General features: G+C 47.6%; 2 protein-coding genes and 1 long non-coding RNA gene across 3 annotated transcripts in view; 1 reads left to right on the top strand and 2 right to left on the bottom strand.

The window, feature by feature from the left end:
• The window catches only part of LOC131096399 (zinc finger protein 345-like), a 356,657-nt gene that overhangs the window by 127,522 nt on the left and 204,671 nt on the right, over positions 1 to 24,464 (top strand). The window lies entirely within an intron of this gene.
• On the bottom strand, positions 15,448 to 16,518 carry LOC131096490 (zinc finger protein 3-like). The gene has a single exon (XM_058044831.1). The coding sequence runs from the start codon at positions 16,154 to 16,156 to the stop codon at positions 15,551 to 15,553; it is 606 nt and encodes a 201-aa protein (XP_057900814.1). The 5' UTR covers positions 16,157 to 16,518; the 3' UTR covers positions 15,448 to 15,550.
• On the bottom strand, positions 16,522 to 20,576 carry LOC131096510 (uncharacterized). Its single transcript, XR_009115985.1, has 3 exons — positions 20,452 to 20,576; positions 16,818 to 16,893; positions 16,522 to 16,634 (listed from the first exon to the last, which is right to left on the bottom strand). It is a non-coding gene; the product is annotated as an uncharacterized LOC131096510 (long non-coding RNA).

The raw sequence follows: 24,464 nt of genomic DNA, 5'->3' as shown, positions 1-24,464 counted from the left end.
TCTCTTTCTCTCATCAACTTATCCTCTTTTCTCTTCAAGGAGGGCCCGTTCTGCTAAGGCTTTTCTGGACCCCAGTGTGGCATTGAATAACCTCCTAACAACCATGTGTTAAGATACTTCTCTGCCTTTCATGCAAAAAACTTGCATTCACACTTCTGCTCTCTTCTAGCACCAAGATGTCATCACTTCACATTCTAACATGTCAGAGTTTCCTAACTACTTCTCTACTTCAACTTCTCTCTTTCTCCTCTCTCAGTTGTAACCCTTATGGGGTCGATATTTATTCTTCCCCTATTTCTTTCTCCAGCCCAAACTTCTTTGTTGATTTTTTTTTCTTCATCCTCTTGGCTTAATTTCAAAACTCTACCTGTCATTTTCTTATTTTCTGATATAACTCTTACTCTTAATTGCACTTGTAAGACTCTTCCCAATAAATTGCTACCTGCCCCTGGGACCAATAACACATCTCCCATCTAAATTTTAGTTTCCTTAATTACCACATCTTTAATGACCAGAAATGTAAAACTTCCTCTTTTTGCCCCTGTTACTTTCACTATATGTTTGCTCACACTATAACCTTTTGGAACGTTTAACAGGCAGGTTTTCTCTGCCCCTGTGTCTATAACAAATTCCAATTCTTCTTCTTGGGGACCCACTTTTAAAGTTATCACAGGCTCCTGATGGTATTTGTTTGTTCCCCCCCAAAAAAATTAAAGCCTATGACTTTTTTTTTTTTTTATGGGCCCATTTCTTTAAAGATTTTCAGATCTTCTGCTTACTTAGGACCATTTTCCTTTTTCTCTAAAGTTTGTTTATCTATTTAGTTGGAGTTTTTTCTTTCCCCTCTAAAAGCTGTCTCTCAAAAATCTTTTGTTTTCACATTTCGCCTTTGATATGCTGTCTGATTTATTCTCTTGGTTATGTAATTACAATAACTGTTCATGTGTTTACTCCCCTCCTCATTATTTTAACCCCATTCAGGAGGTACAGTTGGCATTTTGTCTTCTCTGGGGGTCCCTGCAGATTATCTTTTTCTTAAGCTTTTATTTCAGTTGCTCTGATTAATTGCTTTTCTTCCTGAGAAAAATATTATTTTCATTACCAACCTCATCTGTTCTCAAGTATACATGTTTGAACCTAAAAGTTGGTCTAATTGTTCAGCTATGCCTATGGGATTCTCCAAATATCTCTTTTATTTATTTCTTAAAATTTCAGACCTCAGACAAAGTCAAAGAAGCATTTACAAACTCTGATCCATCACCCCCTTTGAGAACCTCTCTTAATGGAAATAGACCAATCTCTTTATCCCAGTCTTTTTGGATTTTTATCTTCTACAGCCTTTCTCACGTATTTTTAGGAAGAATCAGGAGAGGGCTTTCTTCTAACTGATTTTTTAGTGTTTCAATAAAGCGATTCCTTTAGAGAGTTTCCTTAAGCAGCCGGAGCTGTGGTTACCAAGGGAATGGAGCTCAGGGCAGGACGGGGAGGCTCGGCACAGCTCAGGGTCTGGGTGCTCCAAAGGCGGGGTCTGCAGCCGGGATGGCCCGAGGGGATCGGCACAGCTCAGGGTCTGGGTGCTCCAAAGGCGGGGTCTGCAGCCGGGATGGCCCGAGGGGATCGGCACAGCTCAGGGTCTGGATGCTCCAAAGGCGGGGTCTGCAGCCGGGATGGCCCGAGGGGATCGGCACAGCTCAGGGTCTGTGTGCTCCAGAGGCGGGGTCTGTGGTTGGGATGGCCCGAGGGGATCGGCACAGCTCAGGGTCTGGGGGCTCCAAAGGCGGGGTCTGTGGCTGGGATCGCCCGAGGGGATCGGCACAGCTCAGGGTCTGGGTGCTCCAAAGGCGGGGTCTGCAGCCGGGATGGCCCAAGGGGATCGGCACAGCTCAGGGTCTGGGGGCTCCAAAGGCGGGGTCTGCAGCCGGGATGGCCCGAGGGGATCGGCACAGCTCAGGGTCTGGGGGCTCCAAAGGCGGGGTCTGCAGCCGGGATGGCCCAAGGGGATCGGCACAGCTCAGGATCTGGGGGCTCCAAAGGCGGGGTCTGTGGCTGGGATCGCCCGAGGGGCTGTTCCGGTGCAGGCCGAGCTGGAGCGGGGATCGCCCTCACTCGGCTCACGGTGGCTGATCCGGCACAGACAAAGCCGGGACTGACCCCGGCTGCAGCGGCGGGAGCCGACAGAGTCAGGGCAAACGGGGATGGGACAGACGGGACCCCCCCTCGGTGCGATCAGCGCGGTGACCACGGTGCACACGGCAGGACAGACCCCCACCCCCGGCAAGAACGCGGGCCAGGCGGCCCGACTGGGACAGACGGACCGGGACAGACGGACCGGGACAGACGGACTGTGCCGGAGCCGGCACAGGGGCTGGGAGGGCTGGTGCGAACGAGTGGGGGAACGAACGGGAATGGATGAGGTAATTTGTTCTCAGCTCTATACTTTCCCCGTTTTGCTTTTTGGATGCTTTGAAATGGTCGACGATCTAACTGACGACCTTCTCATATTGTTTTTCTCATCACCCTTTTATTTATCTTTTGGCAAATTATACATGTTTCAGGTACTTGTTTTTTTACTCTAAAAGTCTCAATGCACCCATAGTTCTTTTAAAAAAATGATCACACCTAGCCTGTGTATCCCACCGGGCTTTTTGATACACGTCCTCTGCTATTCCCTCGTAAGCGTTTTATTATCTAATTGTCTTCCATATCAAGATGTTTCTATTTCCCCGATTTATCTTGTTCGCCACAATCTTGTTTTAATTCCCCCCCCCCTTTTTTTTTCTTCATTTGGAGTTAATATTAACTCTTTCAGCTCTATTTTCTGCTGCATCTTTAGCTTCTTGATCTGCCAATTATTTATTTTATTTCTTCTTATTTCTAGGTCTTTACCTTTTGGTGTCCTTTAATATGTACTATTGCTATCTCTCTTAGGTAATTGTAATGCCTCTAAAACCTCGAAAATAAGTTTCTCATGTACTAATCTTTTTCTTCTTTAATTAAGCAATCTCCCTTTTAAAATTTTTCTTAAGGTATGTGCTACTCTAAAGGCATACCTTGAATCAATATATAACTCTTTTGTGTTAAATTTTCTAATGCTGTTTTTAAGTATATAATTCACAAGTTTGCATGTTTTTTCTCATCAACTTCTGCATACCCTGTATTTTGCAATGAGTTGTATTTCTGTTTATTAACATAACTCCCAAAGTGCTGTCTTGGGGTATTTCTGTTGGTATTTTTTTTCTGCTTTTCTTTTCCTGTATCCACCTTACTGAATTTCTGTCTCATTTTTCAGTTTTCTATCTATTCGTCCCCTGCTTCTGTTTTTCACTTTTTACTAACAACTTAAATACCACTTTTCTTTCAACTACTTACACCCAAAAAAAACCCTTTTTCTCACACTGCTTTTCAATACAATCCAACTCCCTCCAAGGAGATATGGTAAGGCTTAAAATGCACAATCGACATTACCTATACTTTCATTCATCTACATTCACTCACTTTTATTTCTCATTCACTTTCACACATTCCTTCACACTCTCAAGACACAAAGTGAATCCTTATTGCTAGGAAATCACAGGTCTTTGTGGCCCCCTCTTTCGCTTTGGGGTTTACAAACTCCAGGTCTCAGTGTCACCAGGCCCCCTAGAAGGGCCCTGACTCTGGCTGCCTCTGGTGTCCGTTCACCTGTGAGGCTGTCTGCGTGTCTTTCACACTCTTCAGCTACGGCCCTCACACGCCCAGGGAACGCTAGCTTGGTTCGCAGGTCACTCACTCCTCTTCGGCCCAGAAGCCCCCACCCACCCGGGAGCTGCAGCCTGGTGTGCAGGTCACTCGCTCTTTCCACACCTCCCCCTTCCCACCTGCCCGGGAAGTTGAGGCTGGCTCTGTGTGTGTCTCACTCTCACACATCACAAAACAACAATAAGGTACCTTTTACTTTCACATCACCTATTACAAGTTTAGGTGTTACTGGCCAGTCCCGGTGCTATTGGATATCCCTCAACCCAGCTGTGTTATCCAACCCCAAATGCTCTTGGGCAATTTTTCCCTCAATCCTGTCGTGTTGTCCAACCCCAGATGCTCTCGGGTAATTTTCCTTCAATCCAGCTGTGTTGTTCAACTTCAGATGCTCTTGGGCATTTTCTGTCCCTCAACCCAGCGGTGTGGTACAACTACAGATGCTCTTTGGCATTTAATTTGTTCTGCTGTGTTGTCCAACCCTGGATGTTCTTGGGCATTTTTTTATCCCCCAATCTAGCTGTGTTGTCCCACCCTGAGTGTTCCCGGGCATATCCTCACTCGGACAGAATTCTGCTCAACCCTGCTCTTGGATGCTCTTGGAATATAAATCCCTCAACCCAGCAGGTTTTAGGAGCCCCTCCTGTCCTGTTTCCTAGTGGATTGGGCTAGGAAACCTTGCTCCCCACCACCGAGGGGTCCAACTCCTCCCTGAGACCCAGTCCCAGTCACCCCGGGGGATTCTTTCACTGTCTTATCACTCGCTTTGTCTCTTTACTGGCCGCTTTTCCAGCGAAAAGTCGGAAATGCAGCGTGGGAGAGTCCGCACTCACTTGGCAGGTCTGGGACAACCAGCCCGCCTCTCATTCACACGCATTCATCCCCCCATACCTGCCCCCCGAGAAATACTTACCAATCCTTTTTCCTTCCCGGGTTCTTCGTGCGCACTACTACTCTTAGGGGGCAAATTACAGCAGTTGTAAGGACCCTTTTCCCGTTCTCTTTGTTTTATTGTCTCCTTTTGTCCACAGATCATAACCTGTGTCTGTCAGTCACTTCAGGGGAAGCAGAGCGAGGCTGCCAAAGAGGGCAGGGCGCGCCTTCCCCACTCTGACTCTCCCAAAGCACCGGCAGCGAGGAGTTAGTAACCATCCTCTGCTACCAAATTGTGAAAAACGCCAATCACTTGTTTTTAAAATTTTTAAAGTTTAATAGTAATAAGATGGTTATATAGTAACACAATTAGAGTAATAACAATTTGGACAACTTGAATTAAGACAATATGAGACAATAAAAACAAAGAGTTATGGACGTCCAGGTACCTTTTTCTGGGCATCACGGGCCCAAAAAAGGAGCCCTGGTAACAAAGGATTAACCCTTAAAAACAACAGCCCGTTGCATATTCATACACTTCATACATGATGCATAAATTCCATTCAAACACAGGATTCTGTCTGACCAGTGTCAACTTCTTCCCTCTAATCCTAATAGCACCTCCAAGGTGGGAAGAAGTTTGTTTCTTCTGATAAGAAGGCCATAAATTCTTTTTCTCTGAAAGATCTAGGTGTCCTGTGGCTGCAAGTTATCTCGCTGCAAGTCCTTTCTTTTAAACAAAGCATCTTACATAGCATAGTTCTATTTAACAATTTTTATAACCTAAAACTATATTTAACACAGTACTTAAGAAAATTAATACAGCATTGCTTTCTAATACAACACATATAATATTCATTTTAATATTTGTGAAAAGCCAATCATAAAATACATGCATTTTTCACACCCCATTCCTGGACATCAGGGCTCTCTGCTCCCCTTTTCCCAACCATCCCATGGCTCCCAGCCTCCAGACTGGCCATTGGCTTGACCCTGGGATGCCCTGGAATGCCTTGGTCCCCCATTCCTGCCTTTCCCAGTCCCCAGCCCCAGCTGTGTGCAAAACCAGAGACCCCCTGAACTCCTCGTTCTCGAACATCCCTGGTGTCCCCACCCTTGTCCCCCCTTTTTGGGAAACCCTGGACCCCCCTTTCCTGGGCTCAAGGACCCCCTGGAACTCCCTTCTACCTCTCCACCTCCCTGCCCCTGTCTCCTGTCCCTTGGTTCTGTGGGGCCCAGGGTGGCAGCAGGAGCCAGGGCAGCCCTGGGGGAGAACAACCCTGAGCCCCAGCCGGGCCAGTTCCCCCCAGGTCACTCCCAGCATGGGCCCTGTGGCTCCCAGTCACCCCCAGGATGGTCCTAGTCACTTCCAGTTACACTCAGTGTGATCCCAGTATCATCCCAGTCACTCCCAGTATGATCCCAGGTGTTCCCATTCAGCCCTACTATAGTTCCAGACACTCCCAGTATGGTTCCAGTCCTTCCCAGTATGATTCCAGGATGAACCCAGTCACTCTCAGTACAGTGCCATTTGCCCCCAGTATGGTTCCAGTCACTCCAAGTCACCCAGTAGGATTCCAGTCACGCCCAGTAGGATTCCAGTCAATCCCAGATACTCCCAGTATTATTCCAGTGACTTCCTTTATGGTTCTTTTGTGATTCCAGTCACTCCTGGTCTCTCCCAGTACATCCCAGTTGTCCCTAATGTGTTTCCACTCACTCCCAGTTGCTCCCAGTAGCTTCCGGTATGATTCCATTTGCTCACAGCCACTCCCAGTCACCTCCAGCATGATTCCTGTCATTTCCTGTATATCCCAGTTGCCCCAACATGGTCCCAATTGCCCTCAGCCTGCCCCTAGTCACTTCCAGTATGATTCCAGAAGGATCCCAGTCACCCTCAGTGTGGTGCCAGTTGCTCCCAGTATGATCCCATTGGTCCCCAGCATGTTTCCATTTCCTCCCAATGTGATCCCAGTTGCCTCTAGCACAGACCCAGTCCCTCCCAGTATGATCCTACTCTGATGCCATGATGATCCCAGTTGCTCCCAGCTTGGTCCTAGCTGCTCCCAGTTGCTCCCAGTCTGATCCCAGTTGTTCCCAGTGGCCCCTGTGTTATGTTTGGGAATGGGAGGAAATGTAGGGAAGTGATGCAAAGTTTTTTGTGTATCTGACAGTCTGTTGAGCTGCTGAAAAGCTCGACACGCTTTTGTGAAACACACATGGTAAAGACCAAAAAATTCAGAAACTTTTCTTTTCTTTGTTGGTCGGCAGGGAGGTGCTGGGTTTCGGTTTGGGCTTCAGCTCTGTGTCTGGGCTGGGCTGGCAGTCTTGCTGCAGGCTGTGCAGTCTTGCTGCAGGCTGGGCTTCTTTTCTATTTTCTGGGCTGCTTGCTGGCTTCTCTCTCCATGGGCTCTGGTTTGGCCAGGCTGGGCTTCAGTAGCTGCTGGGCAAGGAGACAGGGGAGGCTGCGGAGCTTTAGCCAGAGCAGGGCTGGCTGTGGCTGTGAAGATCTCGCTGTCAGGCTGCTGCTTCTTCTTCTTCTTCTTAGTGTGGCTGAGACCAGAGACTTCTGTGGCTGGTGTAGAAAACTAAACACTAACTATAAAGATGATCTGAACACAACTGAGCCACAGCTTTCTGTTAGTAGTTATTGGTGGATTAGGTAGGCTTCAGGCGTGGTGTTAACTTTTTCAGTGCTTCAGTCTTCTTCTGAGTGAGAGAAAAGAACAACATGCAAGTATATTAAAAACAAGATGAAGATATTAAAGGTAATAAAGAAGAAGGTAAGTAAGTCCCAGATGGGAGGGGGAGAAGATGCTTTGTTTTTAGAGCTGAAATCCTCTTGTAAGCTATAAAGAAAAGACTCTTTTCCCTTATAACACATAAAACTATAAGGAAATGAAAGTGTTTGAATTGATATTAGGTAAAGGCTTCTATGGTACAGTAAGCAGATGTTGAAATAGCTGTAATCTCATGAGAAGTTTGCACAAAGAAAGAGCACAGTCTTGTGCTTCTAAAAATGAAGATCTGTGCTCCCAGAGATGAAGATGATTTTAGAGATAGATAATGAGAACTTTTGCCTTTGAACAGCTCATCTTTAAAACAATACCCCATCAATCAACATAGCCCATCTCCAAGCTGTGGGAAGGTTTGTAGAAATAAGAAAGATTTTACGATAGCAAGGTTCCCCTGGCAGTTGTTATTCATGACAAAATTGAGAACCACGAGAAAACTGGTTTTTTTCCTTTTGTAGAAAAGTCTCCATAACTTTATCAAGAGGGACTTCTCTCCCTAAGTGAACTAAAAAAAGACTCTTTGAGAGGTAGTAAACTGACTAGAAATCTTAAGTTTAGTTTCTTTACATTGTCAGTGAGAAAGAAAAAGTTGTGGGTAGAAGTATTCTAAAAAGTTTGCTTTGATTCTTACTACCTTTTTTTTTTCTTTTTACTTACTATTATTAAAATTTTTCTTTCTACCCTTTTAAAGTTTTGAGCCTGCTTTACCTTTCTCCTAATCCTATCTCACAACCAAAAATAAGTGTATTAGTAATTAACCAACACCAAGCCCACCACATTCTTTAGTGCATTAGCCAAAAAAAATCTCAAAATTAAAGAGATCTTATATTAGCAAACCAAAACCACGACACCCTAGCACAGACCCAGTCACTCCCAGTATGATCCCAGTATGAATCCTTTGAGATCCCAGTCTTCCCCAGCATAGTCCCAGTCAATCCCAGTTGCCCCCAATGTAGCCTCAGTTACTCCAGTCGCTCTCAGTGTGTTCCCAGTCATCCCCAGTATGGTTGCAGTCACTCCCAGTATATCCCAGTGGGTCCCACTATGATCCCTGTTGCCCCAGTTCTGGCCCTGCTGAGTCCCAGTGTGCTCTGATCCTGCATCCAGTGGGTCCTAGTGCTGGGCGCGGTGTATCCCAGTGTATCCTTGTGTATCCTGCTGTATCCCAGTATGACCCGGTGTATCCCAGTGTGACCCGGTGTATCTCAGTTTATCCTGGTGTATCCCAGCCTGTCCCAGTCTGTCCCGGTCCCCTCCCTTCACTGGGAGTGACTGGGATCATACTGGTGGAAAGTGGAACCTTACTGGGCCAAGCGGATGTGACTGGGAATGACTGTGAGTATGCTGAAGGCAACTGGGACATACTGGGAGTGTCTGTAACCATGCTGGGGGTGTCTGGGAATACACTGAGAGTCTCAGCAGGTCCAAGGACACCGTGGTGACACTATGGAACCTCATGGAACCAAGGGGATCATGGTGGCACCACTGGAGCCCATGGAACCGAGGGGCCGTGGTGACACAGCAGGGCTTCATGGAATCCAGAGACCATTATGGTTCTGTGGGGCCTGATGGAACCATGGAGACCATTGGGACCCTTCAGGGCCTGGTGTCACCAAGGGGGCATTATGACACCTCAGGGACACATGGAAGCAAGGGACCATTGGGTCTCATGGAACTGAGGGAACATGGAACAGGCCTGGCTGGCTTGTCCTCCCAGGGGCACCGGACAGCTCTGGCTGATGTTGGGATGTCAAAGGCTGCCTTTCATCAGCTCCTGGAGCACTGCGGCTCTGTGCTTTCCTTGCTAGGAAAGGAACTGTCAATCTCTTCTAATTACTCATGGCCAGAACTGGGATTTCAACTCCAAATTTTTCCCATAGGAATATTGCCAGGACAAGTGTGGCAGGCAATGGTTTCAGGAGAGTCACCTCCCATCTGTCCCCAAAACACTGGGGAAGGCTCCGTGCTTTCCTCCCTATGAGAAAGAACTGTCCTACTTCTCCAGGCACGCATGGCTGAGATTGGTCTTCCACCTCCAGAATTCCCTAAATCCAAAGACTGCTCCCAAAAAAAATCTGCCATTCCTGACAAGTCTGGCTGGCCTTGGCCTAGTGAGACTCTCACCTGCCTTCCAAACACTGAGGCTCTGTGCTTTCCTTCCTATGGAACAAAACTGTCCTTCTCAGCCAGGTGCCCATGGCCACAACTGGGATTTCACTTCCAGCATTGCCTGTTGTGACAGACTGGAGGAGATTGTTGGCTGGAAACATTTTGTGTGGGGGGGAGGAAGGGGCAGGTCCAGCCCTGCCCTGTGAGCCCAGCACTGCCATGCCCTGGAACCCCAATCCCCCCAGAGCCTCTATCCCAGCCCAGCAGTGTCTGCCAGTCCCTGGCACAGCACAGGCAATGCTCCACAGCCACCTCTGCAGCCCCAGCCCAGCTCCTGAGGGACCAAATGAGCCCAAGGCCCACCTGGGGGAAGGGCCCAGCAAGACCAAGGGGTATTGAAGGCTGACCACAAGGCAAGCACACATCTTGACCCTACCTCCTGTTGTAATTTCTATCTGAACACTGCTGGAATCTAGGAGTTGGTAACTCTGTGTGTGCTCCTCTGTATCTTTTCAGCCAACAAACCCAAGGGAAGGCACAGCTCCATCAAATGCAAAAGTCATTCCTCTGCTGGATATTAAATCCACTTTCCACAGCAGACAGTCTCAGAGCAATGGAAAACACCTTCTGTGCCCAGCACAGATCCCAAGGTCTCCCCAAACCCTCCCTGCCCCGATTCTGCCCAGATTTGCTCTTTGCACACACGAGTCACACACTGAAGTCAGGAGCTCCCTCCATGCCCAGAAGGAGGAAAAGAGAGAAAGGGGATGAAGAGCTCTCCTGTGCAGAGCCAAGGTCCAAGTGCTCTGGGATGTCCCAGCAGAATCTGACATGTCCACCATCCCCCAGAGATTTCCGTACAGCAACAGTTTTAGACAAAGGCAAAAGAAAAGGCAATTCTGTGAGATATAAACACAATTAAGATGTTGACTAATATGATATTTATTTCAGCTTCAGAAAGATTGGGCAATTCCCTGAAGCTCAAAGCATGAAACCAGTCAGCTGAAGGGCACTTCAATGACCAGAAAGCACCGGGAGGAGTGCTGAGGGTTTTTTGGAGGACAATGGACATATGTAACATGTTCACAATCCAGCCTTCATAGAAACTGCCTAAGGTCACCATGCCCTTGAAGGACACAAAAGAAGGAGAACACGCTCAGCAGCAGATGGTTCAGGATGCAAAGCCAGACAAGAAAACCACAGCGAGATGCATGAAGAAGAAAGACTAACTAAAATTAACTGAAATATCAAAATGCGTGCGTAAAAAGTATTTAACCAATCATGTATTAGCTTGAGGTGTGAACAAGAGAGAACAGTATAAATATGGCTTGCTTTTTGTAATAAATTGGTTTCCCTTATCATATTAATCATGGTGTGATGTCCCATTAATGATCCTCTGCACCTAGGGACCAGAAATGCATGCAAGCCTCCACCCCAAGAGACATTATGAATTCAAAAAACATGGCCATTAACTGCTTTATACCAACACATAGTAATGGCAACCAAAATGCAGTCAGACCAGGGTTTTTTCCACTCTCTCTCAAGCCCCACACGTTGGGCACCAAATTTTGTCCTGGTTTAGGGCAAATTTGGGAGAAAACCTCCAAAGGGGCTCCTCCAGAAAGCAAACCCACATTGCCCCTCCCCACAACTGGGTCAGGAAGGATTCCCCGGAGAGAAGTGGAAAGAACCTGTTCATTTAACAGGCAAAACACTCCCCAGCACACAAAATGAACAATACCAGGTGGCAACACTCTTTCACCACTCTGAAAAAGATGACAAGTTCAGAAAGTCTCTCTTGGGAGTGGTCGCTCTGTTATCAGTCCCTCCGGTGCTGGGGCAGCTGCTGCAGCCACAAGGTGCAAACTCTCAGTGTTTCCCAGGTCCCAGTCCAGAGCAGGTTTGAGTGGTTCCAAAAAAGAGAAAGGAAAAACAGTCCAGGGAAAAATTCGGAGTGCTTAGCTAAACTAAGTAATGAGCAGAAAAAAAAGCAAGAGCAAAGCAAAAAGCCAAGCAAAAAGCAAAAGCAGCACCATGTACTGCCCTGTCTCTGTGTCCCGCCAGCCGTGGGGGAGCGGCTGATAACAAAACCAAAACAAAACTTTGCTCTTCAGAGCCAGTCTTGAAGGCACAGAACATAATATCCAGCATAAACAGAACACATGGATGGAGATACAGGCATCATAACGTCACCATAGGACAGTCCTGCACCCAAAATTCTGTCCTGCACCCACTGCTGCATCCTGAGTCCTGTCCTGCACCCCGAGCCCCGTCCTGTACCCAAATTCTGTACTGTCCCATACCCCAAACTCAAAGCTGCCCCCAAACCCCAACCCCACCCCTCATTTATCACCACATTCCTGTTCCACACCTTCTCTTCAACTCCTCCCCCTCTCCCACCCCTGTCCCACCCCCAAATTTATCCCCTGTCCCTGATCCCCTCCCTGTTCCCTCCCCAACCCAGCCCTTCCCCGCAGGCCAAGTGGGCGGCAGCAGCAGTGGCAGCTGGTGGGGGCTGGTGGGGGCCGATGGAGTTGGAGGTGCTGCAGCCCCTGAGCCTCCTCACCCTGGACACGCTCCAGAAGTGCATCTTCAGCTATGAGACCCACGGCCAGGAGTGATTGACACCTGTCCCCGCTGATCATCTGTAAGAGACACTCTGAGGTTTCCCTCAGCTGCCTCACGACCGCTGTGACGGAGACTGAAGCCCCCTCCCAAGGGCTGAGACTGAGACCCCTATAACTCTAACACAGGGGGCTGGCCGAACTGAAGCCAGATGTTTGCCAAGTGTTGCCTGCAGGTGTGCTCCCTGGACCAAGAAAACAATTGGTCTCACTCACTGCTGAGAACATGGACTGTCTGTAAACTTACCTGTTCCCTCTCGGTGGTTCCAATAGACTTACCTGTTCCCCCCCTTGGTGGAGGACTATAACAGAACCAAGACTTTGAGATTCTCCCTGACGTGACAAGACGGATCTATTGGCTGGACCGTGAGGGTTTCATCTCTCCATTGGCAGCTATTCCTCCCCTCTTTCTCTCTCTCTCTCTCTCTCTCTCTCCTTTATTCTCCTTTCTAATCCTTCCATCACATCTGCTGTGGGCACTCAACAAGAGGTGCATTTGTTTTGATTAATATCAAAATCCCTTTCCGTGTTGCTTTTGCACTCAGATCAGTTAACAAACCATCATGACCCTCACTTGTACGAGCGGATCATGACACCATCCTGGTGGCCCTACCATTGTCCCTGCTGGCCATCCTGGTGGCTGTGCTGGCTCTGCCATGGTCCCCACTGGCCATCCTGTCCAATCACTGTCCCTGTTGGCCATTCTGGTGGCCCCAATGGTCCTGCTATCATCCATGCTGGTGGCCACAGTGTCCCCACATCGTCCCTGGTACAGGCAGCCCAGCAAGTAAATCCTGCTGCTCACCAAGGTGGGGCTGGGGTGGTGGCCATTACACATGGAAGTGATCAAGAGGGTGGTGGTAGCCATGGGGAGATGATGGTGACCATTAGAGGAAGGTGGTCAAGGGGATCGTAGTTGCCATGGAAGGGTTGGCCATAGAGGCCAGTACCATGGTGGTGGCCGTGGGGGGTTGGGCATAGACAGGTGGCCACAGGGGAACAGTGGTGGCTATGGGCAGCATTGACCATAGAGCTGGTGGCCAGTGGGATGGTGGTGCCATAGGGTGGTGGCCATGGATGGGATTTGGCCCCAGGTGGCCCACAGACTGGTGGCCCCAGTGGCCCATGGCTCATCTTGCCTCTGCAGGACGAGAATGGCCACACCCTGTCGGACAAGGACATCACAGCTGAGGCTGACACCTTCATGTTTGAGGGTGAGCACGAGCTCCCAGGTGCCATTGGGGAGGAGCCACTCCAGTGTCCCCTCACTCACCCAGTGTCCCCACAGGCCATGACACCACGGCCTGGCATGGCTCTTCTACAACCTGGCTGGCCACCCTGAGCACCAGGAGCGATGCCGCCAGCAGGTACAGGAGCTCCTGGCTGGCCGGGACACTGCAGACATTGAATGGTGAGATGTCCCCAGGGCCACCCCGGTCATGTGGCTCGGGGACATAGTGCCACCCCCACTTGTCCCCAGGGAGGACCTGTCCCAGCTGCCCTTCACCACCATGTGCATCAAGGAGAGCCTGTGGCTGCACCCTCCTGTCACTGCTGTGTCCTGGCGCTGCACCGAGGACATCCCCCTGTGTGATGGCCGTGTCATCCCCAAGGGTATGGCATGGCCAGGTGTCCCCAGTGTCACCACCCACCCTCATCTGCTGTCCCTAAAGTGGCCATTCCCATCCCACCAGGGGTCATCTTCCTGATGAGCATCTATGGGACCCACCACAACCCAGACCTCTGGCCCAAGCCTGAGGTAGGGCTATTCTATGAGGCGTCCCTGTCACCATGGTGGTGACAGCTGTGTCCCCTCGGTGTGACTGTGTCGGTGTCACCCCAGGTGTTCAGTCCTCTGAGGTTCAGTCTGGAGAACAGCAAGGGACGGTCCCCGTCGTCCTTCATCCCCTTCTCTGCTGGCCCCAGGTATGTGCTGGAGTGGGAACAGGAGTGTTCCCAAGTGCCACCCCTGTCCCTGGCTGGTTCACAGTAGGGTGACAGTGGGGAGGAGCAGGGAATAAATGGTAGCATGAAAGGGACAGTATCGTGGTGGTGGTGGGGATGTGTTGTCCTTGGCCATGGGACACCACATGGCATGGACATGTCAACCCATGGACTTGTCTTCTTGTGTCACCATCCATGGCCACGTCCCCAGTGTCCTCATCCATGGCCATATAGCCCCATGTCACCATCTCTATCTGTGACACCCCCCATGCCCAATATCGCCATCCACACCCATGTCCTTGTCCCCATCCCCACCCAGGTCCTTGTCCCCATCCCCACCATGTCCCCACCCATGTCCCACAATGTCACCATCTGTGTGTTAATTAAATGTCTTTATATTTACCCCAATGTTGGGTGAAGGATAATGAAAAATGAAAGAAAATAAAGGCCAAAATAAAAGCATTTACGTGTCCATGCTGGCTAAGTATCCATGTGCTTGGGTGGGTAGAAAGGACCTTTTTTAAGAGGAGTGTCCACTCCATTGTCTCCAAAATCCTGGTTTTTTGCCCCACTCCATCACCATTTGGCTGTGGAAGATGCCGGTGGGCCAGAGAGAATTAGAATCATGGAATGATTCAGGTTGGAAAAGACCTCCAACACCATTTGGAGTTCCTGGATGCCACCCGAAGAATGATAGGATGCAAAAGGTGAGACTTTTTTGGTGTCAAAAGTAAAAAACTGTGCTGTCCCCTATGAAATTCTGATGTTGGTTTGCATTCCAATGAATTTTTATCTGGCTGCGTCAAAGTGCCCAAGGGGAGCCAGGAAGATGTGGGGACCACCAGTCAGGTGTCTTCCCAACATGGATCACCAGGACCATGGATGACCAAGTCTCTGTCCAGCGAGGGTCACTGTGGACCATCCAGTGGGGGTCCCCAATGGGGGATGGAGTTGAAGCAGCGCTCAAAGCTCTTCCTGTCACTGTAGGACACAAAACAACATGAGCGCACGCACTGCTGCTCTCAAGGGGAAGAAAAGGGAAGTTTATTTCCTGACTCCAACATTTGTAATTTTCTAAAAGTGACAGTGGATTGGAGGGTGAAAGTGCCACCTCTCCAATGACACTGAACAAACTAACAGTCCATCAAATTTTTCTTCTTCTATAAAAGAATGCAAAACAAGAAGTTACTTACAGAAAGTGTTTGAGAAAGTTTGCTACAAGAATGTAGACATCAGAAGGCTCAAAAGAGCTTAAAAAATAAAGGCAACACTCTTCCTGCACACAGGACACTTGTAGGGTATCCCTTACTGCTGCCTCCCTTGGTGTTGGGTCACGGCAGAGTTCTGGGAGAAGTTCTTCCCACACTTGGGACACTGTCAGGGCCTCTCCCCAGTGTGGATCCGCCGATGGGTGACGAGGGTGGAGTTTTTCTTAAAGCCCTTCCTGCAGTCAGGGCAGCAGAAGGGCCTCTATTCTGTGTGAATCTGCTGATGCTTGAGGAGATGGTATTGGCTCTGAAACCTCTCCCCACACTCAGAACACTCATAGGGTCTCTCCCCAGTGTGGATCCTCTGGTTGGCAATCAGCCTAGAGTTCTGCCTGAAGCATTTCCCACATTCCCCACACCTGTAAGGCCTCTCCCTGGTGTGGATCGTCTGGTGCAGAATCAGCCTAGAGTTCTGCCTGAAGCTTTTCCCACATTCCCCACACTTGTAGGGCCTCTCCCTGGTGTGGATCTCCTGGTGCAGAATCAGCCTAGTGCTCTGACTGAAGCTTTTCTCACATTCCCCGCACTTGTAGGGCCTCTCCCCAGTGTGGATCTTCTGGTGGACACTCAGGCCGGAGGGGTCGATGAAGCTTTTCCCACACTCCCTGCACTTGTAGGGCCTCTCCCCAGTGTGGATCCTCTGGTGCAGAATCAGGCTGGAGTTCTCAATGAAGCTTTTCCCACACTCTGAGCACGTGTAGGGGCATTCCCCAGTGTGCATTGTCTGGTGGATGATCAGGCGGGAGCTGTCACGGAAGCCCTTCCCACATTCCCCACACACAAAGGGTCGTATCCCAGTGTGGATCATCTGGTGGAGTTTCAGGCTGGAGCTCCTCCTGAAGCCCTTCCCACATTCTCCACATTTATAAGGCCGTTCATTGGTGTGGATCCTCTGGTGGACAATGAGGTGGAAGCTGAACTTGAAGCTCTTCCCACATTCCCCACACTCATAGGGCCGTTCCCCGGTGTGGGTCCTCTGGTGGATGAGCAGGTGGTGGCTCCTGCCGAAACTCTTCCCACATTCCAAGCACTGGTGGGGCTTCTTGCCATCATCAAGCTGCTCATGGACCACCACTTCAGCGCTCTGGCCAGATCTCTGGCTGCCTTCCAGGCACAGGCTGAGTCTCTCCTCCTCGGAGCACCCTGGGCTGGGTTTGCAGCCCCTCCTCTCCAGGGCTTTTCCTCCTCGGTGGATTCCTGTGCCCTGGAGCCGCTCAAAATGGCCTCTTCCACCAGGTTCTGCTGTGAGGATTTGTCCTCCCTGGTCTCCATCCTCAGCTCCTTCCCTGGGGGAGGAAGGACAAGGAGAGGCTGGGATTTGCCTCCGTGCCACAGGGAAGGGGAAGGAGATCCCCCAGAGCATCCCTGGCTGGACAGCATCAGCAGTGGGGCTGTGCTGCAGCTGGAGCCGTGCTGGGCTGGGAGACGGAGCAGGACAGAGGGGAAAGGGGCACTGACTTCCTCCTCACCTGCCTGAGTGCCCTGGGGCATCTTCCTCTTCCTCACAGCCTTCTCCATCCAGATGAGGTTTGGGAATGGGAAATCCTGATTTGGGGGAAAAACAAGATGTGAGTGCATTGCCTTCGGAGGTCCCACTGGCCAAGTCCATCTCTAGAAGTCACCGGACGTCTGGTGGCCAGAAATACCTCCAAAAATCAAGGAGTCCAAAAACCTCTCCCAGGAGTTCCCTGTTTCCAGTGTCCTCACTTTGGGCTTATGGGGGTCCCTCTTCTCAGAGCTGCTGGGGGGGCTGTGGGGCCTGGGCATTCCCCCTCTCCCGGGTCCTGCTTACACAGGCTGAGGGTCTTTTGGGGGTCCCAGGGGTGAAATTATGATGCTCGTATCCCCATTTGTCTGAAATAAGCTTTGCACCTTTAACACTGGTTCTGAGAGCAGAGAGGGAGGAAGAAGAAGCACGGAGTTTGTTTTCAGAACCTCTCTCACTCTTCCACATTCCTGCTCCTCTCTTGTCTGCAGATGGACAGACAGCGGGACAGAGCCCTCCTTTGCTGTTAGTCAGTTTGAGCTAGCAGAGGAAGAGAAGCTCCCTGGACTGTGGTTTTTGGTTTATCCTTTTCTTTGGACCTGTCTAAACCTGCTCTGGATTGAACACCCAGAAGAGCACCAGGTGCTCACACCTGTGCCCCACCGGGGCTGGGCCACGGCATTTCCAGCACCAGAGAGACTGATAAGAGACTGATAAGAGACTGAGCAAGCCATGCTACAGCTCACGGAGGGACTTTGTGAGTTTGTCATCTCTTTTGGAGCAGCAAGAGATTTTATTGTTTAATACTGTTCATTTTTGGGGCTGGTGAGTGCTTTGCCTGTTCAATAAACAGTTTTTTCCACTTCTCTCAAAAAAAAAGCTTTTCCAGAACCAGCTGGAGGAGGGGCCACTTGACTTTGCTCTTCTACAGGAAACACCTTTAGAGTTTTTCCTCCCAAAATTGCCCTAAGCCAGGACATTGGCTTTGAAGGTCCCACTGGCCAAGTCCATCTCTAGAAGTCACTGAGTGTCTGGTGGCCAGAAATACCTCCAAAAATCAGGAATTCCAAAAACCTCTCCCAGGAGTGCCCCGTTTCCAGTGTCCTTATTTTGGGCTTATGGGGGGTCCCTCTTCTCACAGCTGATGGGGGGCCTGTGGATCCTGGGCATTTCCCCTCTCCCGGGTCCTGCTCAGGCATGCTGAGGGGGTTTTGGGGGTCCCAGGGCTCACCCTCCCCTGATTCTGTGGAAATTGTGTTTGTGACACGTGCCGATTGGGAATGGAATCAGCAAATGCTTCTATCTGCTGTGTCCAAAACAAGACACAAAGAAAGGTTTTGAAACTTTCTGACCAAATAGACAAATAAAGCATCAAAATCAAAGAAGTATAGTAGAGCAAAAGAGATGAGGCAGCAAGACGACTGATGCTTAGAATAAAATAGAGGAAGTTGGGGTAAAGCTAAGAGATATTGCAACAAAGCAATTAAAAGCTTATGTATAATAAAAAGCTTGATGCACTTGACAAATCATGTAGCAGACACCAGTGCAAGGCCTCCCTCCAGACAATCACAAGAAGGATAGCAATCAATGACCACCTAGAAATATTGTGAAATTACTGCTCCCAGCTTATTGATATTTGCTAATTTGGACTAACCAAGCACATTGGAAAATGCTTTGTAGGCTTAAAAACAGTATATTTACTTTACTGAACTGTGTGTGTTGTGAATGGAGCAGTGACTCCCCAGCCACCCAGCGCTGCGTGCTTGCTTTAAAATAAAAGATATAGAAGTAAAATTCATATTCGCTACTGAAATTTTACATCAGGTGTTCCAGGGTCCCCTTTCTCCAGCATCCCCCCACTCTAGGCACTCAGCGCTTCCCCTGCTCCCCTTTGCACTCCTGAGAGATCCAAAAGTATCCCCTTCATCAAATAAATTAAAAATACCTCTCTCAGCGACACCAAAATATATTTGGGACTCAACTCCTGTGAAAAACGCCAATCACTTGTTTTTAAAATTTTAAAAGTTTAATAGTAATAAAATGTTTCTAAAAACAGTAATACAATTAGAGTAATAATAATTTGGACAATTTGAATTAGGACAATACGAGACAACAAATACAAAGAATTATGGATGTCCGGGTACCTTTTTCTGGGCAGCACGAGCCTGAAAAAGGGCACCAGTTAACAAAGATTAACCCTTAAAAACAATAACCCGTTGCACATTCATACACCTCATACATGATGCATAAATTCCATTCAAACACAGGATTCTGGCTGGCCATCATCAACTTCTTCCTTCTAATCCTAACAGCCCCTTTGAGGCGGGAAGAAGTTAGTTTCTTCTGGTAAGAGAGCAAAAAATTCTTTTTTCTGAAAGATTCAGGTGTCCTGTGGCTGCTATCTGATGCGAGTGCCTCATTCCTTTCTTTAAAAAAACCTCACTGACATAGTTCTTCTTTTAACTACAAAAGTTACCTTTTAATTACAAGACTACATTTATTATTAAACTGTTAATACAGCACTACTAATCAATACACCAAAATACATATGGTATACATATGGTAAATGTGAAAATGCCTGTATTTTATGATTGGCTTTTCGCAAATATTAAATGAATATTATATGTGTTGTGTTAGAAAGTAATGCTGTATTAATTCTCTTAAGTACCATGTTAAATATAGTTTTAGGTTATAAAAATTGTTAAAATAGAAACGATGCCACGTAGGATACTTTTTTAAAGAAAGGACTTCCAGCGAGATAGCAGCCACAGGACACCTGAATCTTTCAGAGAAAAATAATTTATTGCTCTCTTACCAGAAGAAACGAACTTTTTCCTGCCTCGAAGGTGCTGTTAGGATTCAGAAGAAGAAGCTGACACTGACCAGACAGAATCCTGTGTTTGAATGGAATTTATGCATCATGTATGAAGTGCATGAATATGCAATGGGCTATTGTTTTTAAGGGTTAATCTTTGTTAGCGGGGGTCCTTTTTCGGGCTCATGCTGCCCAGAAAAAGGTACCCAGAGGTCCGTAACTCTTTGTATTTGTTGTCTCGTATTTTCCTAATTCAAATTGTCCAAATTATTATTACTCTAATTGTATTACTATTTTTAGAACCATTTTATTACTACTAAACTTTTACAATTTTTCACACACCATAAGCACACGTACCTTTGCTTAAAACAATGCTTGCTTATTTCGAATACAATACCTGCTTGTAAGCCTTAAAACACAACACACAGAGCTCCATTCTTAAGCTTTAACCTTCCTAATATCTTGCTAGATAAACTTCCTGCAGCTTAGAGAGCTATTCAGACAAGCATTAATACACAGGCCATTGTTCTATTTGCCCTTGCTTTTTCTACAGTTTAAACAATTTTTCTGATGACCTATCTCATGGCTGCGCTCTACCCACAGTTCTGCTGTCTCTGAGGCCTACCTTTTGCAGCTTTCCCAAACCCCTCTGATTCTATGGATTCCCACAGTAAATATCTGCATAGAGCCATATAATACGCACTTTTCATAACTCCGGAATCGGCAAGGTCCAAATCCCAGCCAAATCCCCCTCTTCCCCCCAAAAACCCTCCCGGAGCTGCCGCTTCCCCTCGGCGCTCACCTGCGGGACGCGGGGCAATGCGACGCTGCCGGGCCCAGCCGAGCTGCGGGCTCGCCGTGGAACCCCCCAACGCTCCTTCCCCGGCTGCTGCTCCTCCTCGGGCTGCTCCCTCCGTGCTGCTCCTGTTCCTGCTCCTCCGCTTCTCCTCTCCCTCCCCTTCCTCCCGCTCCAAGGCCGGATCCCCCTTTCGCACCCCCTCTGCCCCACAGCCGCAGCGGCGCCAGCTCTGGGGTGTTGGGGAAGATGAAACAGGAAAGCCTTACAAATATGATTGTCTGGCAAAAGATTTTGAGAATATGGAAACTATAAGTGAGATTGAAATGAAAGCAAGCTATGAGATCCCTTAGTTACTGAACAACGGGAAAATAATGGTGAGGCCGCTGAAAGTAATCCCCTTTTGATGGAACAATTCCTTCTGCCTGCAGGCAGGTCCCAGGGTCAGAGCAGCCCCTACTGAAGGGGACCACAGAGGAGTTTTTAGGGTTTAAAATGTAGCACAGTATGGTAATGTAATGATTCTTATAGGTGGTATGAAAATGCTGTAGGATTTGTATCTTGTACTAGATTGGTTAGTGAGAATCAGAATATTCAACACAGAAGAAGATTTATTATATTGTAATGGGAACTTTGCTGTTTTAGCTCTTACCTCTCTTACTCTTGCTCTTACCTCTTGTCTCCTAGCTTTTGCCTTTGATGCTCTTACCCCTTTTACACTCTTACGCTTTTACTCTCTTACCTTCTCATCCTCTCTCCCCCTCTCTTCTCTCGGGCCTGCTCCGAGCTGTGGCTGCAGCTCCAAGCAGGGCCCTGCACCCAGGCCTTTGCAATAAACCCCAATCCCAGCAGGGCCCTGCAGCCAGGCCCTCTGGAATAAACCCCAAATCCCAGTAGGGCCCTGCAGCCAGGCCCTTTGCAATAAACCCCAAGTTCCACGACCTGGCTGCAGAGATCTCTCATCTCCGTCCATCCCGACCGTGCTACCCCCATCAATCCTGCACTGGGGCACGGGGGGAAACCCCCAGAGTCCCCAGCGATGGGCAGGGGGCTCAGGGCTCGGGGATTAAGATGTACTTGTGTGATAAATAGGTATGATTCGTGCTGATAAAAATTGAAACAGTAGTCAATATTGATACAGTAATTAATATTTGAGAATAATAAAATAGTTAATAGCTAAAAGTTGTAATGCCGAAGAAGAGAGGGAAAGGAGGGGCTCCACCCACCCCCCCTTTCCCAGCAGATGTTCTCAAGGACCACAGGAAAGAAGCTGAAGATACAGTTGCTAAAAATGACCAAGAACCTGGTTGGGTCCAAGAAAATGCTAATTATAAGGGACTTATTTCTTTGATATGTAGATGCAGTGATACGTTAGTCTTGGCTTACATTGTACTGGCTTGGTGCGCATGTGTAACCCAAAGGTGAATTAAAGGAAAACATAGAAGACTACAGGGCCTTCATCAGTGACGACCCCCAAAGACTTGTGCGACCACCAAACCGAGTGGTGGCGCATGCGTGGTAAAGGTGGTAATGAAGGCGGAGATAGAGATATGATGAACCGAAAATAAGAGGAGATGGCATTGACACATGGCATATAAGGGGTGACTTTCACTTGGCAAGCTTGTACGTGAAGTGGCAAGGGTCATTGAACCCTGCCCTCCGTACCCCGTGGTTGTTTTTGCTTATGCGCTATTATTTGAACCAAATTATCCCTTGTTTATACATTTTTTAAACTATTTAATTAAAATTGTTACTATTTTTCATATTTTTTGGCCTTTTTATGATGGGATAATTGGGCAAACATAACACTTGTAATTTTGTTGTTATGTCTAGGCTCTGAAGCAGGATTTGTCATTGTTGTGGAACCAAGATTAGTCAGGACCCAGGACATCCCTCTGGCTGTCCTGAGCAGCCCAGACCCCTGCCAGGGGGCTCAGAGACCTTGACACAGAGCCCAAAATGCCCCTGTGGTTTTGATTATGACCCATGGAGCATATTACCAATCCGGTATGAAGATCAGCAAGCCACAACACTTTAGGTAGCATATTGGTGAAGTTATTACAGGATGGAAAAGTAGATTTTAGGGTTTTTGGTATGGGGGTTCAGTAGGGAAGATGGTGGGAACTGGATGTGTCCAGCTTTCTCCTTCTTCTTCTTGGCCTTCATCTTCTGCTGTGGTGTTGGCACTTACAGATTGGTTTAGAGTAGAAGCTCACTGTCTAACATAGGTGATAGATATTGGAAAGTAATTGTAAACATTGTATGTGTCGTTTTTAGTATAAAGACATAACACAGCCCTGGGGGAGGCAGAGTGCCTGGAACTGTCTTGCTGAGCTCACCTTGGCAGGACAGGAGAAAATTTTTTATAGATAAGATAAAATAAACAACCTTGAGACTGAGAAATGAAGAGCCCTGACTCCTTCTTCAAGCACCAGACTGCGAAAAGAGACTTTGGAACTTTTCTCAGGGTCACTCTGACCAGCCAGAGATCCTGACAAAGATTAACCAAGGATTAATACAGAAATAGATGTTCTAATCTATCCTTGCAGTTCTGCTGGTCCCTAGGAAGGCTGGTGGGTGATTTATGTCCGTGTTCAAATATTTAAAGCAACAACAAATAGTCCCACACTTTATATTTCAGATAAACAATTTAATGGCATCTTAACATTGGTTTCACAATCTTATAACGTGCATATTTTACTCCTTGTGAAGCTGAAATCTTTTTAAATACAAGTAATTCTACTGAAATTTTAACATACTGAAAACAAAACAGTCTAAAAAGACAGGTCTAACAGCCATTAAAATGCAGGAAAAAGCAAGAGGACTTCAGGTAAAAGAACATTCATTTAACAGCTACATTTCTTCCACTAAGTAGTTATATGTTAAGGAAAACAGAGTAAATGTAAAAGAACAGAAGTTCTTTGAAACCAGAATTTCTAATTTCTAAGCCAGAAACAGCTTTGAAACAACTTTCTATGTAGTTCTATTTATTTCCAAATTTAAAATTGGCTAATTTGTGTCCCAACATTTTGAAGCACAAGGGAGGAAAGGTGGAAGATGCTCTGCAGGGGTTGCAGTTATAGATCTATAAAGTTTATATGTGTAAAGGAATGAACACAGTATTAAATACACTGAGTATGACAGAAAAATGCAACAAAGCACCAACTCTGAGAGAAAAACAACCCTGCAAGCAATGCCAGGGCACTGGGCATTTCTGGATTTTAAGCAAAGAGCATCTTTACAGCATCTTTAATTTTCCTTTTCCTATCCATTTTGGAGAGCACAGTCCAGCCCGCCTCGCGCATCCTCCTCATGGTTCTGAGTTTCAGAGCAGAGCCTGGAGATTTCACACTGCATGGAGCTGGGCTCTAGGAAGGAAAATAAAGCCATCCTTTAGTTTCTGTAAACAATCTGATTAACTGCTTGGTTTAATCTTAGGAAAGGCTAACATACCTTTTTTGGTGCTGTGGAATGTAACTGTGAAGCTTGTGGAAAATCTTTGTACAAATTTTTAAACATTTCTTCTTCCGAGACTATGCTCTAATAAATTAAAAAGTTACTTAGTCACACTATATTAAAAATACTTTTTCTTTCCCCCTAAGGATATTAGACTATGAAAAAAAAGATGTAATTATGAGGCATAACAGTTCAATAAAAAGAATGTTAATTATACACATACAATGACAATTCCAGAAAGAACCAATAAATTAAAAATATACACATAAATATTGGCTGGAATGTGGAAGCCCAAACTCTTTATTTCCATTCTCAGCCCCAGCAGTGAGAGCTGCTCAGAGCTGCTCAGCACATGATTTGTTCTCTGGCTCTTGCCAGGAGGTCAGTGTGCTCAGAGCTGTCTGACTCAGTGTCCAGCTGCACAAGCACTTTCTGCTTTTTCCTGCTGCTCTGCCCTGCAGGCAGGTTTGTGCTTCTTCCACTCTGCATTTTATCCATTGGAGGAGTCTTTATAACACATGTCTGGGAAAGAAAATGTTTCTCTTTTTAGATTATATTTTATG

This window comes from Melospiza georgiana, unplaced genomic scaffold (assembly GCF_028018845.1).
Source record: "Melospiza georgiana isolate bMelGeo1 unplaced genomic scaffold, bMelGeo1.pri scaffold_29, whole genome shotgun sequence".
Taxonomy (NCBI): Eukaryota; Metazoa; Chordata; class Aves; order Passeriformes; family Passerellidae; genus Melospiza; species Melospiza georgiana.
Note: the sequence above shows the minus strand (reverse complement) of the source record. Positions and strands in the feature narration are given on the sequence as shown.

What these genes read in the sequence shown, in the direction of transcription:
- LOC131096490 (XM_058044831.1), bottom strand. Translation starts at nt 16,156, where the DNA reads ATGATCCACACTGGGATACGACCCTTTGTGTGTGGGGAATGTGGGAAG.